At 42.1% G+C, this 14,571-nt stretch overlaps 1 protein-coding gene across 1 annotated transcript in view; it reads left to right on the forward strand.

Moving 5' to 3' along the window:
- Positions 1–539: 539 nt before the first annotated feature.
- The window catches only part of PLEKHG7 (pleckstrin homology and RhoGEF domain containing G7), a 35,123-nt gene continuing 21,091 nt past the window's right edge, over positions 540–14,571 (forward strand). Inside the window, exons 1-6 of the mRNA XM_075515526.1 lie at positions 540–1,244; positions 2,412–2,431; positions 7,865–7,992; positions 9,388–9,428; positions 11,379–11,474; positions 12,644–12,793. Coding sequence (XP_075371641.1) covers positions 540–1,244; positions 2,412–2,431; positions 7,865–7,992; positions 9,388–9,428; positions 11,379–11,474; positions 12,644–12,793 — 1,140 coding nt within the window. The remainder of the gene's footprint in view (positions 1,245–2,411; positions 2,432–7,864; positions 7,993–9,387; positions 9,429–11,378; positions 11,475–12,643; positions 12,794–14,571) is intronic.

The raw sequence follows: 14,571 nt of genomic DNA on the forward strand, positions 1-14,571 counted from the left end.
GAAGAACAAGAGTGATTAGACTCACCTTACATAAATGTAAATTGTATTTGCTTAAGCATTCAGCAAGTAATTAGTATTTGTACATAAATGATTTTGCAACAAGTAGGATTCCTGAGAGCTAGTGACTTCATTTTTATCCCACGTACAGCAGTATCACAATCTCACTGATGGGGGAGCGGCAACAGGAAATTAGGTGGCTGCAGTACCAGATGAGCAGAGTTCCTAATTACACAGTTAGTCTTTACCATCTAATTAGTTCTGCTGACTGATGCTGACACTGCTTGCACACTCAGATTTAGTGGCTGTAAACAGCTTGCTGAAATAGGGTCCTGAAGCTGTTGAAACCTGCATTTTAGCAGGATTCAAAGTGCAGGCAATTGTTTCTGTACTAGTGCACATATCTACATTATTTTGTTTAGATTTTTCTCCATTTGCATATCCTCCCATATAAAGATGCATACAGCAACTTTCTAAGAACCTTTTCTGATCATGTGTCCTAGGTACACAAAGCTATAAATCTTCAATGCTGCAAATAAAGAATGCAACAACCAAGCTCTGATCATTCTCCGGACCTGGTCAAAGAAACCTGCATCAGCGTGGAACTTCTAAACAGGGAAGCTGAGCTTCATAAAGAAAATGTTACTTTGCCTGGAAGCAGGACCCCAGAAGATGTCTTCAGTCCCTGTGAAATGCAGGCAGTATCAGTTTGTATGGACACTACCATGCCTCCAGGTGACTACATTCGGAGACGAGGTTATACAGAGTCTTCACTTCTGAAGCTTCCCACAGAGAAGTGCATTGGGAGCCATCATGCACCTTTCCAGTTTGACCGGCATGCTTTGGCCAGAATTTCCACTTCTCCAACTTTAAGGCGTGTAAGGATGGCCTCTGCCTCACAAGCACTGTCATTTCAGGACTGCTCTGACACAGCTCAGCTGAGAAATCAAAAGGAATACACTGGCTCTCTCCACCACATTTGTAAGAGTCCACCTCGGTGCACTACAGCTTCCTCATTGTCATTGCCTTCTTGCGTCCATGCAAAATTACTGTCTTCCAAAGCCAAGTCTGAGACAACTGTAGCAGATCCAGAGTCTGCCAGCCCCAGATCAAAGGTGCCAAGCCAAAAAGATCCTCTCAGCAATGGCAGTCCCAATGAAACACTCCAAAACTCTCGGAGAGCCAACTCTGCTACGCTGCCTAGGAGACTCCCCTGCCCCAGCCCTACACCACAGGAGGGTGTCCAGGTAAGAGGAATAGGATGATGCAGCCTCCTTTTCAGTCTTGCATATTCAGCGTTGGTCCATCATGGCCCAGTGCATGAACAAAACCACAGTTCTTAATCTGAACTACAACCTGGCCCTAGTTCCTTTGATACGACAGACCAACTTCTATGCTCATCAGGAAAGGAGATTTTTCCTTCCAAATCAGCAAGAGACAATGGTTCCAGCCTTTGTCTCTTGGTGGCCAGGTTGGTCCAGTCCACTCCTGCACATGGCCACTCTTTCCCACCTCTGTCCATTCACCCTGGTGGGCCAGTATAACTGTTTGTGGGGCTATGAAAGAACAAGACTAAGTAATTTATCCAGTTCAGGTTTGGGTTTTAGCAGATTATTTTACTTCCAGGGTCCTTCAGCCGGGTTCTTCCTAAGCCAGGGCAGTTCTCTATTCTGTTTTAACTGAATAGCATTACTAACACCAACAAAACCAAGAATGAAGTCATTCAAGATGGTTGAGCCAAATTTAAGGTTTGCTACTGCCAAAGGAAGAGGTCCCATTCCCTTTTTTTACTTCCATTTACCTAGCTCTGCCACTCACTATCCCCCTCCATTTTTATGTTCTGCTTCATAAATGAGCAGGTAATAGTGCAATCTTTTCTGAAAAAAAGAAACACTGGTCCAGTGAGTGTCAGTAAAGATAAATAAGCAAGGGAGGAGCTAGCCCTCCGTCTTTCCCCGATGGCAAACTACCATTCAGCTATCCCCCATAACTTCACCCCAAGGAGAAGAGGAGAAGCACCGCATAAGCCAGGTTTGCTACTAGATCTACTCTCAAAGACCTTGCATTACTTGCATAAGCAGTTAAATTCGGACACATGCTTGGCTCCATCCTTATGCAAAGCACCTACACACACATTTCACTGAACGTGAACCATGTCAAATAGGTGTATAGCTCTTTACTAACCAGTTAGTTTTGTGCCACAGACCAAAAGTGATTTTTGCCCCCCTTCAAATATAGAAAACATTCTGGATATCAAATGAGTTCTCCTCCTTTCTCCACAACAGTGAAAATAATTAGCCAATGTCTAAGTCTGTGTAGCACATTTCTGTTAACAAATGAGTACTTTTTTCACAAAAATCAGATTGCTTGCTTGCTTTCTAACCAAGTAACAAGAATATCTCGCTTTCTTTCAGAGTGGACTGCCTGTACAAAGGTATGCATATATTTGTTTTATCTTATTCTAAGCTTCACTCCTGTACTTTTTTTAATTAATCCGCTTCACTCTAAGACAAAACTGAACTGTAAGGCATGTATGTGTAACTCAACTTTAATTTGTAGATTTGCTTTACAAAGTGCCTGTCACCAGCTTGTTAAAGTAAAACTTTTTAATGAGATTTTCTTTCAAAGGTGGCCCTCTCCCTGACACGTTTAGCTATATTTCACGCAATATTTGAGCTGGACCATCGGAGAGCTCTGCACTAGGAACTAACTGCTGAAAGGTCTGGCTGTTTGGATTAACAGTGTCAAATTTCAGCTTGAAGAATGCGAAACATCTCATAATCTTGAGCGACATTCTTCAAGACCTTGTGGGAGGGAAAAGGGAGCAAAGAAGCTAGCAGAACAGCTCGATATTGTTCTCGTACACAAGCAAAGCAGATCTAGGACTGCTACTGGATGGGGGGATTGTTAATCCTACAAACTAAGAATACGTGAATTTTCTAAGTTAGTGCAGGCAAGATAAGATGTTGTGTACTGTAGGTCTGTGCAGTGAATTGCATCAACCTCTTACAAGCAATTATCAGAAAGTAAAAGCTTGAGTAGAAATGAGTTTGATTCAGCCATGTTTGTTTCCTTAGATGTTCAAATGTTTACAGAAGGGAAACGAAGTTTATTTTCTCCCCAAACAACAGGGAAGTAGGAGCTAGTACCTCCTTTAATAGCCATACCTCTCTCACTGATGGTGCAGTGCTCACTTTACTGCGTGATCCCCTTGAAGGTTTGAGGCATGGGATGCAGGTGAGTGAGGTCTACTAAAAGCACTAGCACTGGTGAGCAAGGCTTGGGGAAGACAGAAATAGCCTCACAACAAACAGCAATACACTGCTTTTGTGACTCTACCATAATGCGTTTCACCTCTTAAGGCAGTAGATATCATCAGTTGAGCTGTATCTCCTCTTCTTCCCAATGTTTACTCATTTTTCAGGTAAAAGCTCTGTTATAACCAGTAGTTTGCAAACAGGTCTGTGTTTGGGACTGGGTGTGTTGGAGCAGGCTTACCAGCAGTCTATGAGCCATTGCACAATGCAGTTCCCTAGACAAGGCTTAATAGATGTGCGTGTGTGTCTACACGTTCACTGTAGAAGAGGCTTCCTAGATTTTCTGAATTCTTGCAGTTTCCAGCCCACTCTTTAGCATTTTGAATTTACAGCAGAAAAGGGAGGGAGGGAGATGGAGAGAGGAGAGAAGGGAAAGATCTTTGCATCTCGGTGTGAAAACAGGTGATCTGCACCTATTATGGGAAGAGTCTGTACTGATCCAATTCAAAACTATAACACATAAGCATATCTCACTGACAGGGTGAAGATTTGTGTGATCTGTAGCAAACTTCAGGGGAGAATTTGAAGAATACTGAATGCAAATGGCTAAACAGGAAACCATTGAACATTTAATGTACGCACCTTCTCTTGGTGCCACTTGCCTGGCAGCTTCAGAGGGAAGCTACTGTATGCCACCTAGGATATTGGCTCTGGACTTCTATCCAGACACATTTTAAAATCAAGAAATCACACAGGGATCAACATAAGCTTTGTTCCACAGTCGCCAGCAGGAAAGATTGAGAAAAGGATGCTAGGATGATGTATTACGATTTTATTTCTTGTCCTGACCAATATCAGAATGTGCAGAAATGTAAAACAAAAATCACCAGTTTCTGCTTTAAACTTTTTGTCAGGTTGAATTTGGTCCAAGGTCTGGGCAAGGGCTGTATTCAGCTCCTCCTTTATCCAAATCATTAGTCTAACTCCTTAACAGCTAATCCCTTCTTATCACAGCCAGAGAAAACTGCTGAAATGTCAGATTATTCTCTCCTTCTAGAAGCGCATTGGGGCAGTTGGCAACCCTCCTCCAAGACTGACTTATATATCGTCCAAGGTAAAAGCATACCTCCATCCTTCAGTTTTAATGAACATCTCTTCTCCCTCCTCCCAGGCTGTACTTTCAAAAGCCTTTCTTAAAGCAGCAATGCTCATTTTAAACAGCCTTCCCACACACAGCCCTCGGTCAGAAATGCCAGTACCCCTCTGTCAGCATGTCAACATGCTGAACTGATGCTGATTAAAAATAATCAGCCAAAATAAATTTAAAAAGAGGACCAGAGGGGCAGCACAGAGAGAGGTGTGTGTAGTGGAGACAGGGTGAGATGCTAAAGCAAACTCTGCCATGGAAGGAAACGTTGATAAAACAAAACCTTTAGTTTACTCTGAGCTCATTTTCTCCTTGCCCCGTTCAACATATCAGAGACTGGGTGAAAAACGGGATTGCACTATTTCCTACAGACAACCAGCTAATGAGAACTCTTCTCAGTAACTGCCAAGGAAGCTCATGTTCAATGAGTTGAGGGAGCTGGGCTCATCTATCTTGAAGTGCTCCTCTTCCTCTTTTAATGCCTCATATGCCTGTAAAGTGTCATGCTAACCCTTTGAATCAGGGAGTCCAAATACCCTCCCCGAGTGGCTTGGGTAACAGTGTCATCCCCTGGCAGCTATCTCAGTACCGTGACCACCCCATAACGTTGGCCCTTGTAAGCTCTTCAGTTGCTTTTATTCTCATCTAGTAGGCATTCCTTTAAATAACGTATCTGTTATTTAAGTAAGGTGATTTATATAGATGTCTATTCCCTGGGACATCTAAAGGTCTAGTTAGGCTAAGATTATGAACATATCAAGATACAGACATCTAAAAAGCAGTTGGCTGAAACTCACCATGCCCTAGAAACAACTGTATACGCAGGATACTTGTTTTTCCAGACCAAGAGCTGCTTCAGTGTCTTTAATAATTTTCCATAACTTTGTAATGCAAACCTGTGACATTATCTTGTTCCACAAAAGAAGTAGATTTAAAGGAGGAAATATTGCAGATGATATCTCCTCAGGTGCTCAAATTCATCCCTAAAGTACAAACGTTTCTTGCACTCAAGCACTTCAGGCCCCTGCCTCTAATAAGAAAACAAAAAACTAAAGAAAAAAGACAAAGCTACACAGTCTGCAGGCATGATAAGGTGGTAAAATATTGCATACAGACTCGAAAACTAATAAATTGCATCACACAGCACTTCAGCAGTTTCATTTTTCCAGTAAAATCAACAAGAGCATCTAATGTATCACATATGTCTAGAGGCATTAGGTGAGGGGATCACAGATACCTGTACCTTCACCTGCGAAGCACGAGTACATAATTTAGGCATGGAAGTAATTAATCAGGCCAGGCATGTCAGATTGCAAAGATATATTGTAGATACACATCCAAGTGACCTTGGCATGCTCCCACACTTCACAGGCTTACGTACCTATGTGAAGAGCTCGTTTAGACATATGTGTCTGAAGTTCAAGGCCTTTTTGATCTAGGAAAATAACACCATTTAGCTCAGTTACAATGAAACTGTGCTTCCCGTTACTAATCTTCATAAGTGACTAGGCTCCAACTTCAAAATATACTCTGCAATTGAAGTAGGCTAGATACTTCAAGAATCAATAATACATTGGCAAAATTTTATTGTGAATCCAACCCGAAATAAATCTCCTGAATTTCCCAGTACAGGAGTACACAACTTTTAGAATTATCCTTGTATTATATTGCAACATCTGGCTTATATAATAATCCAGCTGCCCAAGAGATTGCATGGTGGAATCACTAGAGGTTTCAGAAGCATCTTAATACAATTGTTACCAACGCTTCACATTTGCATTGGGTAGCACTCAGCACTCCTCATCAGGAAGCGGTCTCCCTCGCACTGGTATGGGCTTGCAGACAACCAAGAAGCAGACCCCATCCATAAAAGCTCTCAAGCCATGTCTTAGGTTCAATTTCATGAGAAACCTCAGAGTTTCCTTGTAAATCCCTAAAGTTAAATAAACAGATCCTATACTCCCCATTCAGTAGAGCTACCAGAAAAGGAAAAGCATTTAGAGAACTCGTACATTGCACATTGTAAACTCCCCAACACTTAGTTTTCAAGCCCTAATATGCTCATATTCAAGCGTTAAAGTCCCAGGCCTGGCCCTCCCGATAGCCTACAGCCCTCTCTGTTGTTAGGAGCAGTCTTTCCTTTCATCTATACAATTCGATTGGTTTAGCTAAGGCAGTTGCAAGCAATGTCACCATCAGATCAAAACAAAAAGCATAATCTCCATGTCCTGCTATACATATGAAATCCCAGTTCTCTACCTCAGAGCTCACCTGCGAGCTGATAAGTTGTCAAGTGACTATTCATGCACTTAAGGGGAAAAATATACCTGCCAGGTTTCACATCAGGTGTTGGTAAATGGCTAAATATTCGCAGTAAAGTATCTGCCTAGGCAAAAAAAAGTAACAAGTATTATACTTAACTGCCCAGAAATACAATACACAATAAATGGTGACTAAAAAGGAGAATTTTTATATATGCACAAACACTTCGTGCCTCCTCCCCCGGCTACTTAATTACTGACCCTCTGAAATCTGATGCGGTCTTCATGCATCAATCAGTTGAAGACAGCAGAACAGAAGCTACAGACACCCATCATTTTGCAACAGTACCCTAATACAATTAATTAGGTATTGGTGGGAGTTATTAGCAAAATCCAAAAAGGTTTTTGATGTGCATCAATAATTTCTGTATTTGAATGCAAGCAGCCTCTGGCACAAACACACTGTTGGATACAGAATGCCTGTGTCACTTCACTTGATGGATCTACATCCTGGACAATGTCCTCCGTTAGTAACAACAATAGTTGGAAAGAGCCATTTGTTTTCGATCAGCAGGGCATCTAAGTCATATTATACTCAAAATACAAAATATTTGAATTAGCAGAAAAAATGCCATGAAGATTTAGAAAGAAAATAGCACAAACTAGCCAAAAGGTTAAATATTTAAAAAAAAAAAAAAAACACAAACAAAACACCACACCAAACCAACACAACCCACAACATTTTAACTGTTTCATTAGTATGCTGTCTTTTCTTGAAATCGCTTGAGTTATATGAAGGTTAAAAGTAATGACAACCCACATATCCACTAGGGACATGGTATTTAACTGCTCCTTTGGACTCCAGTGTCAAAAGATAGATTCTGAAATCTCCACTCACTTTTTGCCCAGTCTCAGAAGAACCCAGGAATTTCCAATGTTTAAATTCTCGAAGTACCTATTATCTGAGGCAAGCCATGGCCATAAGCACCTTGATCTCAGCAACAATGAGGACTTGAAGAAATAATTAGATATTTGCTGTCAATCACTGAAATTTTCTACTCATTGTTCCTGTAACACATTATGTCATAGCCGCTGTGATTTGGGTTTTTTAGCACATTTCCTCCAGCAAGGAGCACTTCAGAAGTTTCCTCTTGCAGCCACAAGCGGAGAGAGATGACGTGTGTTGTTGTTGCATCTCGCAGATCAGCTGAGCGCAGGCGTAGCTCCGTGGTGGTGAGTCTGCCGGGACTCGAGGTGTTCCCTGGAGACCTCCTGGTGTCGGACAGTGCCATGGACTACCTGCCCCACGCAGCCCTGCTGCTAAGCACAGGTCAGATATAGGGTGGGGTTTGCTTGTCTGAGCCCAGCAAAAGCCACAACTACAAAGCGTGTGCGTATGGGATGGGGAGGGAGTATCAGTGCAACAACATGCAAGGCAGCACAGCCTGCATGGGGGACTCTGTTACCCTACACCAAAGTGACTGCATTGCTAATTTTAAAATTCCCCTCAATTTATTGTTTTTGCTTCCATTTTATTGTTGAATGCAAAATGTAAGAAGTAGACGAGGGGGGCAGGACGCAGATCACCTCCCTCCTCCGCAGGCTGGGAACAACCAGAGCCCAGGCCAGGATCTCCATCTGCAAGTAGCTGAGTTACAAATTCCTACCTGCACAGCTTCAAGCAGAGGGAAGAGAGTGGCCCATGCCACTCTTTCCAGTAGTGCTCTAATCACGAGGGTGGCAGACCCAACTCATGGCTAGAGGTTGCTCGCAAGACCTTCCAACACTGAAATGTAGACCTGCAAACAACTTCCACAAATATCTATTGTGGAGTATAATATAGTGTGCAGCGTGATTGCCAGAGACCAGAAGATGCTGGTGACCAGAGATCAAAATTTTCTCAAAAAAATAAATAAGTTACCATCACAACCAGCAGTTTCATGAAAGCAAACAAGCCAGCCATCCCCAGAAAGAATGACCAAGGCCTTCAAAATCCAAAAGGAAAAAGTTTCGACTGTGACTCCTAGTTACACATAGGCCTGAAGGTAGCTGCCACATTTAGAAAACTCTTTCAAATTTCTTGCTGAACAAACACAGTCATTACTCACCTCTCACCAGTACATTCCTACATCTAGACCCCCAGCTTTCCCTGTGCCTCACTAAGGACCATGGATTACAGCCCGCACCACTGTCCCAGCCCCATGACAGATCTGAGGCTTAGGGTTTGTAGGATTGTTTATTCACGGGAGTTTTAAATACCTGCATAGCTCCAAGGTATCACTAATGAGCAGACATAGCCTAATTCTTGCTTCAAAACAATGGATGTCTTAAAAAACTGACCTGAAGCGTGATGTGGTTTCCCATGTAAAGAACTGGCAATCACATACTGATCATCTGCAACAAGTGGGAGTGTTTAGTATCATCCAAGATCCCATCACAGACAGACATAGTTCTTGCTGGGAGGAACCCAACAGGCTTAATAGGTTTTAAGTCTGGTGCATAAACTGCCTAAACACAAGTATTAAATCTGAGCCAAGTAGAGTATAGTATAATCAGGCTTCATCTAAAAAACAACAAAAAAAAAAACCCAAAAAACACAAAACAAGCAAAAACACACCACCAAAAAAACCCCACACCCAAAAAAAACAACCCCCCCATATAAATAACAGTTTTTATTTTTAGCTATTTGTTTCTTTACTGATAACACATTTGTTTTACCCATTAGAGTCCAAAAAGCCAAGGTGGCCACTTGCCAAAAGAGGAGTTGTGAGTATTTCACCACATTTTTTTTCCTTGCACTGACCTTGCCTTCTCCCACAACTAACCTGGGTAAAAAGAGTTTCTTTACTTTACTGCCCTTGGAGAAAGGCAGCCAGCAAGTGAGCTGAACACAGAGGTTTCAGCCCACCCTGGGACTGCTTGGACATTAATCTGCAATGGAGGTAGGGTGGCTCCAGGGCAGCCACCAGCGCTGCTGCCCACGATGCACATGAGAACACAGCCAGCGCCACTGCTCCCCATCCCCTGGGTGGTGGGAGGAGAGGTGCCCTTGGCACCAGGAGGGCAGAGCAGGGTGGGCAACGTGGGAGCTCTCATTCAAAATGTTCAGCGCAGCAGGTCCAGCGCAGCTCCCTGGTCTAAGGGAGCACAGGGGGGGTAAGTCAGTCGCATCGTTGCTTTGACCACACTGTATCCTGTATTTTCTGCGTGCCAAGCTAGATCTTAGTGCCTTGGGGCTCTGGAGTATCTGCCTAACTCCCACTCACATGGAAGGGCTCTAGGCTTTACCTATCAAAGTAGCTTTTTAGATGCTTTCTTAGGCCTTTCCTGTCCTCGTGGGCACCCTCATACCCTCCAATAAAAGCACACACACCACAACACTTCAGTTAATTTCCTTGCCTAACACATTTCCTTGTCTTTTCCAGTTATGAAAGTTTTCACTTACTATGGCATCTGAATTTCCTTTTTGAGTGTTGTTCATCATTCAAAAAAAATCATTTGCAAGTGTCTTGATAACTTTGCACCCCTAAACATGTAATTGTGAACAGTCCCTTCCTAATGTTTTTTGCATTTTATCTTCTAAATCTCAACTATCAAAGAAGAGTTTGTGCAAGTGAAACCAATGCAAGTACTCGATTAGCATGTACAAGAGTTCCCACTTCATTTGATAGCATTTCTATAGCATTTGAAGGAGCATAGCCTAAACCTGAGAATTTTTAAATTCAAAGTGTTTGAAAATTGTAATAAAATGCATTTGATATTTAGCCAAAAGTTATTTCCAAGACTATTAAATGTCATAAAATTTAATTTATGAAGATTCATTTGCTGATGCATTGGTTAAGTGTGTGTATATATAATTGCATTATTGTTTCTGCTCCATTTCAAGTTATCTTTCAAAACTGAGAGTTGAGCTTAAACTCTGAATTTCAAATATTATAATCAAACACGTATTTCAAAATTGGCTTGAGTTCAGTGCCTAAAATTCAGACAATAGAAATCCATGAAGTATGAGTATACAGTTCCAGAGATCAGATAAAACTTAGGCAAATGCCTTATCAGTCTATGCTCACAGCACTAAATTAGAATTCATCAATATTGGTTAAACTTTTCACATGGCACTGTCAGCCTGAAAAACAAAGCCAAACCAAAAGCAATTGTTTTTATTTCATGATCCCTCACACAGACAAACTTCTCCTGCTCTTTAAGCTGTCTAAAAGCTCATTTTATAGACACTACTCTGCAGCTGACCAAAGGAGTTTTTTCAATATGTAGCTCAAAAAAAAAAAAAAAAAAACCCCACACACCAAAAAAAAACCCCCAAACACCCAAGCTTTGTATACCTATGGCAGGAGGATGATATCAACTATGGGTCCCCTAGTTGTGACAGTGCTGAAGGAAGCAACAGATTTCATTTGTTCTGTCTGGTGAGGGTAGCCCGTTCTCTGTTGCCAGACCAATGATTTGCCCTGCCAAAGACTTCTGGGTTACATAAATAATTACACACCCACACCTAAGCCACCTACGCACCCCACCCATAGCTACAAATAAACCTGCCATCACTGCCTCATCTCTGTGTAGGAGAGCCTGGAAATATGAGGAAATCACTCAGTTAAGGGCAAGTCCTTACAGATCAGAGCAAGGTTACTGAGCTGGGTAAACTTCTTATTGGTCTTTAAAACATTGTATGAATTGGGGGGGGATTTTGTCATTCGACAGGGTAAAGACAAACAGAAGCAAGCATCTGATCTGGAAAACTGTCTGTCGACTGTTAAGATCACAGACTGCAGCACATACGATTTTTTCTGCTTTAAGGTATCAAAGTACTCAGTATGCTGTACCAAGGATACTTAAAGAGGGGGATAAAAATTTTGTGTTCTTTTCAAGTTACCATTTTTCACTACATTAATCTGGATAGGAGACCTTTCTGCAAAATTAGTGCATAAGCATAAGGTAAATTTTTGTTGTTTGAAATGAAGGGGTGAGGGGGCAACTGTGAGTGTTATAGGTGGTTAGCAAGGGCCCTCACAACCACCTGGATTTTGCCAGGCTTCCAGACTGCCCTAGGTCAAGGCAGTACCACCTTCAGAAAAAGGCATCAAGACAGCCCTCTCAGCAGCGCCTGCCGACCTGGGGAAAGAAACTGCAGCATCACAGAGATGCCAAATGGGGCACGGTCACCCCCACTGCTGCCTTGGGGGTGCGTTCAGAGATGGCCACGTAGACATCAGTGCCAACGCCAAGGTTCAGCGCAGAAATCCCACCAAAGCCTGTCTGCCAGATAAACAAGGCTCCTGGCCTCCAGGGCCCCCTAGCCACAGAAACACGAAGCTTGGGCTACCAGGGTGATATTCAGATAACCCACACCTAACGCCATCCGCCCTCCAAAGCGAGCCTTGTGCTTCTCACAGCAGGCTGTTATATGCAGTTCCCCATAGACCTGGTTGTTGATGACTCCTGTCAGCACCTAACTTATACGTGAATGTCTGACTTTGGAGCAGGTCAGGAAGGCGATAGTGGCCAGCTTAGGTCTAAACAAAACAATATCCACGTACCTATGAAGACCTAGTCCTTTGGTACCTTGATTTTACCACCTGGAATATAGGAAGCTATCATCCATCCCTGCTTTCCAGCAGCAGCAGCAGCAGCACAACAGATTAATTCCTTAGCATCTGCAAGCTGCCCACTATCTTTTGATATAGCATCCTACAAACATAGACTATCATACTGTGTTACCTTCAATTCAACGTGTTTATATTATAAATATTTTGGAAGAAAGTGTCAGGATTTTTAATCTTTTTAAAGGAATCTTTAAGCTTTCAGAAGAATCACTAATATGATTATTGGTGATTCTTCAGAAGAAGAATCAGAAGAGCCCAGGCAGCTGGGCTCTTTACATGGGCAAATAGATCATAGATTCTTTCCATAAGGTCTGAAGCAGTTGACACACCAGTCAGTGGTTTTCTTTCTTCTTCAATCAATAGAGTAAATCCTGGCATGAATTTATAACGGCACAACAGACTGAGCAGAAAGATGTCGACAGCCAGTTAGAAGTGAAAAAAGAAGCAGCAGTGTGGGAACTTTTCACAAGTGAATGCACTTACTTTCTGGATCATTTGCTGGTTCTCAAGATGGTAACTTCAGATTTCATTTCTCAGAAATAAGGAAACTTTATTTGCCCTGCTGTCAGCATGGCAGGCAAAGCCACCTGTAACCTCTCTACAGGGGAATGACTTAAGTGCTTGGTTTTTCTCCCGTCTTGCCTGCTCATCCTGTTTCTACAATTCCCTTTGGTTTTTATCTTCTTGATGGCATCTCTTCTCCTGGACATCACTTTCTAGTGCTTTGTAAACACCACCTGATTGCAGATCCTTCCAGTAATTTCAGCTGATATTCCACTATTCCTCTCACTAACTCTGAACTGAAGCCACTCTCCAATTGACTATACTGGATATTTCTCTACCACTAGTCCGTAACATTATACTCTTCGTTTAACTTCCTATATATTCCTATAGAGCTGTGGTTAGATTATCCTGACTAGAGCATGAAAACCTCAGAATTCAGCAGACCTGTAGTTCTAATAGTACAAGAAAACAAGCAAACTAAAAAACAACTCCTCTCCCAAAAACTCCAAATTGCCTCCATCCTGGTGAATTTTAAGAGCTTTGAAATATGGGCAAGAATACTACACAGTTACAAAAATAGCTGCACTATTTACATTCATCACACATCAAAAGTTAGTGTGCCCATTTAAAAGGACGGAAACTCCCCTAAATATCTTCCTATCATTTTTCTCTTATATTGCACAGACAATTCCTGTTTTCTTATTAGTCAAAAGAAAAAGATTAATGAAACATTTTCCATGTTGCTGAAAAGTTAGCCTAGGCAATACAGGAAGTACTGCAAAGTAAAGGGAATAAATAGAGGAGTAGGTTGAATTCCTCCTTGGTGGGGCAGCACAGGAAGGGAGAGGAAAAGGGGACAACAGGACCAGATATAGGTCCAAGGCAGGATGGAAGTGTCCTTCCTTCTAGACTCTTTCTTCTGAGAAGATAAAAAAAAAAAAAAAGGGTAAATCCTGGGAAGGGTGAGGACATGCAGGTCCCTTGGTGAGCCTGATGTAGGAACCCACATACAAGCCTTAGCCAGCCCTGCGTGACCCATGAATGATAAACTATTCAGTCCATGCCACCTTCCCAAACTCTCCTGCCAAAGAAAGAACCCATTGAATTCAGGTAGCCAGTTTTACAGATACCTGCTACTCTAAGTACTTTGCGGTATAGAAATATTCTGCTGATTTTAATGAATCTCCACAGGGAACTTTAAGACCACCGTAAATCCCCTTTAAGCTCTCAGGTCAACTGTTCATAGCAACTGAAGAATTACGCAAGGCTAAGCAAACACTCTCAGTAGCTCTTCAGTCTTGGCACCTGGGTGATGGGGTTTTTTTTCATTAATGCTTTTCACACATATACAAAAAATTCTACTTGGTAGCCTACATTTTTTAAGCCTTTTTCAGATTTAGGTCAGATTCAGCACAGCTCCAAGATCACCATCAGAGCTTAAATAATATAAAGTCTTAAACAGCCAATAAATACACACACAGTTTTCACTCAGTACAGGTTAATAAAACAATCCAAAGAGATTAAAAACCTTCATGAGCCCTCTACTTATGCTATTCCAAATTTTTTTTTTTCCCATAGTAACTCTAACCGACTTATATAGCAGCAGATGCATGGGGTAGGAAGGAAAGCATTTATAAAGGTCATAGAAATCTGTAACTATGATTCTGATGTTATTAATTCCTTCATGCAGATCTGCAGGGGGCTCAGTTGCCCTTCTTCTGCCAGAGAGCACAGCAGGGGCATAGCTGCCTCCGTGGCAGCCGCAGAGACACCCTGGAGACATCACT

This window comes from Mycteria americana, chromosome 1 (assembly GCF_035582795.1).
Source record: "Mycteria americana isolate JAX WOST 10 ecotype Jacksonville Zoo and Gardens chromosome 1, USCA_MyAme_1.0, whole genome shotgun sequence".
NCBI classification, from domain to species: Eukaryota; Metazoa; Chordata; class Aves; order Ciconiiformes; family Ciconiidae; genus Mycteria; species Mycteria americana.